The sequence below is a fragment of the Hevea brasiliensis genome, unplaced genomic scaffold (genome assembly GCF_030052815.1).
Source record: "Hevea brasiliensis isolate MT/VB/25A 57/8 unplaced genomic scaffold, ASM3005281v1 Scaf263, whole genome shotgun sequence".
Taxonomy (NCBI): Eukaryota; Viridiplantae; Streptophyta; class Magnoliopsida; order Malpighiales; family Euphorbiaceae; genus Hevea; species Hevea brasiliensis.
In genome coordinates, this window is record NW_026614766.1 from 62,501 (window position 1) to 67,500 (window position 5,000).

Genomic DNA, 5,000 nt, shown 5'->3' on the forward strand with positions numbered 1-5,000 from the left:
AATCTCTAATACTAATAAATATTATTCTTATTAAAATTCAGTTTAGAATTCGGGAATTCGGTAACAGGTCTCGTATTAATTGCAAAACAAAAATGCCTGTTGCAACATTTCCTTAAAAAAAAGGTTTCGATTGGACTAAGAAGGGGGAAGGAAAAAAGCGAGTTAGTATACTAATTCTTCATCCTCAAATCAGTCCTTCCCGTGGGTTATTGTCCCAATAAAAATAAATAAGTAATTGTAGGAATTAAATCCTTAATATAATTCGTAATTCGAAAAAACAAGCAGCGAGTCCAAGGCAATAAAAAAATACGTATTTTTTTTTTATAGATTAAACAAAAGGATTCGCAAATAACAGTGCTAATGCTACAACTAGTCCATAAATCGTTAAAGCTTCCATAAAAGCCAGACTAAGCAATAAAGTACCTCGTATTTTTCCCTCCGCCTCGGGTTGTCTTGCGATACCTTCTACAGCTTGGCCCGCGGCAGTACCTTGACCAACCCCAGGTCCAATAGAAGCAAGCCCAACGGCCAACCCAGCAGCAATAACGGAAGCGGCAGAAATCAATGGATTCATGATAAGTTCCTCGCACCAAAATAAAATAAAGAAATGGTTAATGATACAATCAACCAATAAATTATGACTTAATTATTCATCCCATCAATAAGATTTTCATCCAGTCGAAGTAACAAAGAACTCCGAATTGAAGCAATAATATTATTGAATCATCAGAACTACTTTGATATCTATTTTTGAGTTCCTATTCACAAAGTTTTTGTGAATTCATACAACTTTTTTGTTTTTCCATTTCTTTCTTTGTTACGAATCATTTTTTGAATTCGAACTCTTCGTTCTTTTTCTTGATTTAATCTGTTTATTCAATATTCAATTCACAGTTACAAACGAAAAGAAAGGACTTTTATTGGAATCCCTATCTAAATCTCCAGTAGTCGGGCAGATTAGATATATCTTTTAACTCATATATAACTAGTTAATACTTAATATTCCATATACACGTCCCTTTCCATAACGTAAACCAACTATTCGTATCTTAGATTCAATCGGATTCTAAAATCATTTTTTGAAACATTCACAAAAAGAAAGTTGGCTTATAGCCATAGCCATTATATATTACATAATAATTATATATATATTACATACACCTAGATATATTACATACACCTAGTTTGATTCCACCCTCCTAAACAATCCATTTTTTCTGAATCTCATTTTTTGTAAATTCTTCTCTTCCTTATCATTATCCCGCATGGATACAATCAATCTAAATGGACGAATTCATTAGTCTGAATCATTGCATAGAAATATATTGGTTACTCTAAGTTCATGTAATTTATTATTTATTAATGTTTTCTTTTGGTCAATCGTTGAATTGAATAAAACCGACTGAAATGGAAATCGCTCTATAGAACCTCTTTTTTTAATCACACGTTGTAAACAAATAAAGGATTCTTATTCAGATTATGAGTCCTAAAATTGGACAAAATAATCAAGACAATATAAAGAGAATATTCATTAGAAGAAGGTATAAATTATCCAAACGAATTCTAGGAAAAAGATCTTTTAGATCTCTTTCCTTTTTTTTTTTTACAATTCCTTAATATCGTAATCTTTTTTTTACTATTTCTTTAGATCATATAGACCTTTTTGTCTATTTCTATTTATGTGTATATTTATGTTCACTAAGTAGAAGTAGATTATCTTGAACAAGGCATAGATTGCCTTACACTAAGCTAAAAAAGACTATTTCGAAAATAAAATTAGTCAATGATGCCCCTCCATGGATTCGCCTATATAAGCCGCAGCTAAAGTTGCAAAAATAAGAGCTTGAATACCACTTGTAAATAATCCAAGGAACATGACAGGTATAGGAACCACTGAAGGTACTAAAGAAACAAGAACAACAACTACTAATTCATCCGCTAATATATTGCCGAAAAGTCGAAAGCTAAGTGATAAAGGTTTTGTGAAATCTTCTAAAATGTTAATGGGTAAAAGGATTGGAGTTGGTTGAATGTATTTACTGAAATAACCTAATCCTTTTTTGCTAAGGCCCGCATAAAAATAGGCTATTGACGTAAGTAAAGCTAAAGCAACGGTAGTATTTATATCATTCGTCGGTGCGGCTAACTCCCCGTGAGGTAACTGTATGATCTTCCAAGGTAAAAGCGCCCCCGCCCAATTAGAAACAAAAATAAATAGAAACATAGTTCCAATAAAGGGGACCCACGGGCCATATTCCTCTCCAATCTGAGTTTTGCTCACATCTCGAATGAATTCAAGGACGTATTCGAAGAAATTCTGACCTCCTGTTGGAATGGTTTGTGGATTCCGAACAGCTACAATGGCTGAACCTAATAAGATAGCAATTACAACCCAAGAAGTAATAAGCACTTGGGCATGGACTTGGAAACCTCCTATTTTCCAATAGAAATGCTGGCCTACTTCCACACCGGATATATCATATAACCCCTTTAGTGTTAGTGTGTTGATGGAACATGATAGAACATTCATATTGCCCTCTGAAAGAAAGAAAACTTTAAAAGGAATTATTTTGATTCAACCATCTTTTTTTTTCGACTTGTCCACTTAAATTGTATATTTTAGATACCAACAAATCACATAATATACCCAGTTATTTTATCTCTTTTGTATGATTCAGGAATAGTAACCGATTCCATAAATCTATGGAGTTCACAAAATAATTTAGTTATCTTATTTAATCTATCTTACTTATTCCTAATCAGGGATTTCGTATATAGCTAGAACGACCCTCACAAATTGCAAATACTAATTTATTAAGAATTAATCGGATTGAAGCTATAGCGTCATCATTCGTTGGAATCGAAATATCTGCGAGATCCGGGTCACAGTTTGTATCAATTAAACAAATTGTTGGAATTCCCAAAGTCATACATTCCCGAAGAGCCGTATATTCTTCTTGCTGATCAACGATTATTACAATATCGGGTAACCCCGTCATATATTTAATCCCGCCCAGATATGTTTGCAAGTGAGTTAACTGTCTCTTCAATCGAGCCGCATCTCCTTTCGGAAGACGGTTGAGTCTACCTGTCTTTTGTTCCATTCTCAAGTCCCTGAACTTTTGAAGTCTAGTTTCTGTAGTGGACCAATTCGTTAAAATACCGCCGAGCCATTTTTTATTAACATAATGACACCGAGCCCTTATTGCAGCCCGCGCTACTGAATCCGCTGCTTTATTTTTGGTACCAACAATTAAGAATTGTTTTCTCCTACTTGCTGCATCAAAAACTAAATCACAAGCTTCTGATAAAAAACGAGCAGTTCTAGTAAGATTTGTAATATGAATACCTTTACGCTTTGCAGAGATATAAGGTGCCATTCTCGGATTCCATTTTCTAGTACCATGACCAAAATGAACTCCTGCTTTCATCATCTCTTCCAAATTAATGTTCCAATATCTTCTTATCATTTCTCCCCACACTTCCTCTCTCTCTTTTTCTTTTTTCTTGGAAAAAAAGAAAAAGAGAGACGGGGTACCCTGAAATAAATAATTGTTCCGATGGAACCTTCTCTTTTCCCGGAGATTGGACGTTGATATACGATCCAAGCGATTAATTTCTTTCTATTCTTTACTTTCTTTATTACTATTAACAAATCACATGTAACAAATCCAAATCACAGGACCGCGATTAATTAAAATAAATTTAATTAAAATAAATAAAATAAAAGGATGAATCCGCTCTTAGGAATCATTAAATCCTATAAATGGTTGTTCTGATGTATCATAGAAATTTTTTGAAATGCAAGAATCAAATAACTCTCTGTAGTGGAATAAAATATCTCTATCTCTAAATTCCCCCTCGAATAAATGCTTCTTTTTGGTTTTCAAAGGAATGTTCTTATGTTGCCTTGAGCCTTGCACTAATCCTTTGAATCCGGTACCAACGGGTATCATACCGCCTAGAACAACGTTTTCTTTCAGGCCTTTCAACCAATCGATACGACCGCGGAGAGCAGCTTTTGCTAAAACGCGAGTAGTTTCTTGAAAACTAGCCTCGGATATGAAACTTTGAGTATTCAGAGATGCTCGCGTTATTCCCAATAATATGGCCCCGTAACAGATGGCTTCTTCCAAAGCGCGTCCCGTTCGTTCCGCTCGCAACAATCCAATTAGTTCTCCGGGTGAAAAAACATTAGACATTCCGTCTTCTGAAACCAATACTTTTGATGTTATTTGACGTACAATAATTTCTATATGCCTATTATGGATCTGCACCCCTTGGGATCGATAAACCTTTTTGATCTTATTAACTAAAGAGATACGACTTTGCACTATAGTTAGCTCAGTACCAATCAAGAATCCCCAAGGAATTCCCAGAATTCTTGTTATACACTCGTTCCAACCCTCCACTCTCTTTTCTAGGTTTATTGATATTGAATCAATTGAACGCACTTCTAACACTTGTTCCACTTTTGGAAGACCCTGCGTTATATCACCAGATCTCGATTTTTCATATATAAATGTAACTAATGTATTTCCTTCGTAAAGGATTTCTCCATAATGGCCATGAACGGTTGCTCCTGGAGTGGCCAAATAAGGCTTAGCGGATCTTATTACTACAGAGTCAATGTGAACAATTATAACTTGACCCGATTTTAGATGTGGTCCCTTTTTGGCCATACATAAATTTTCACAAATAAACTGTCCCAGGCTAATTATTGTGAATCTTTCTTCACAATAATTATGATGGAGAAAATACCAATTCAAATTGAATGGATTCAAAACGCTGTTACTGCATGGATCGGGATTAACAATTCTCCCGTTTTCATCCATTAAATAATATTTAAGTACTTGAAAAGTCTGTTTTAAATTGTCAAGTTTCGAATATTTAGTTACCGAGATCTGATTATGAGTTATTAATATTAAATTAAAATGGTAAAATAAATAAAAATTCGAAATTTGAAGGGCTGTTCCTAAAGGGCCCAACGAATTTCTAAT

At 34.2% G+C, this 5,000-nt stretch overlaps 3 protein-coding genes across 3 annotated transcripts in view; all 3 read right to left on the reverse strand.

The window, feature by feature from the left end:
* Positions 1 to 2,530, reverse strand: part of LOC131176876 (ATP synthase subunit a, chloroplastic) — a 2,797-nt gene extending 267 nt beyond the window's left edge. Inside the window, exon 1 of the mRNA XM_058141911.1 lies at positions 1 to 2,530. This exon is cut by the window's left edge and continues 267 nt beyond it. Within this exon, the coding sequence (XP_057997894.1) occupies positions 1,781 to 2,530 (750 nt within the window). The 3' untranslated portion in view covers positions 1 to 1,780.
* The window catches only part of LOC131176877 (30S ribosomal protein S2, chloroplastic), a 3,737-nt gene extending 267 nt beyond the window's left edge, over positions 1 to 3,470 (reverse strand). The window contains exon 1 of the mRNA XM_058141913.1: positions 1 to 3,470. This exon is cut by the window's left edge and continues 267 nt beyond it. Within this exon, the coding sequence (XP_057997896.1) occupies positions 2,760 to 3,470 (711 nt within the window). The 3' untranslated portion in view covers positions 1 to 2,759.
* The window catches only part of LOC131176867 (DNA-directed RNA polymerase subunit beta''), an 8,198-nt gene that overhangs the window by 267 nt on the left and 2,931 nt on the right, over positions 1 to 5,000 (reverse strand). Inside the window, exon 1 of the mRNA XM_058141900.1 lies at positions 1 to 5,000. This exon is cut by the window's left edge and continues 267 nt beyond it; it is cut by the window's right edge and continues 2,931 nt beyond it. Within this exon, the coding sequence (XP_057997883.1) occupies positions 3,744 to 5,000 (1,257 nt within the window). The 3' untranslated portion in view covers positions 1 to 3,743.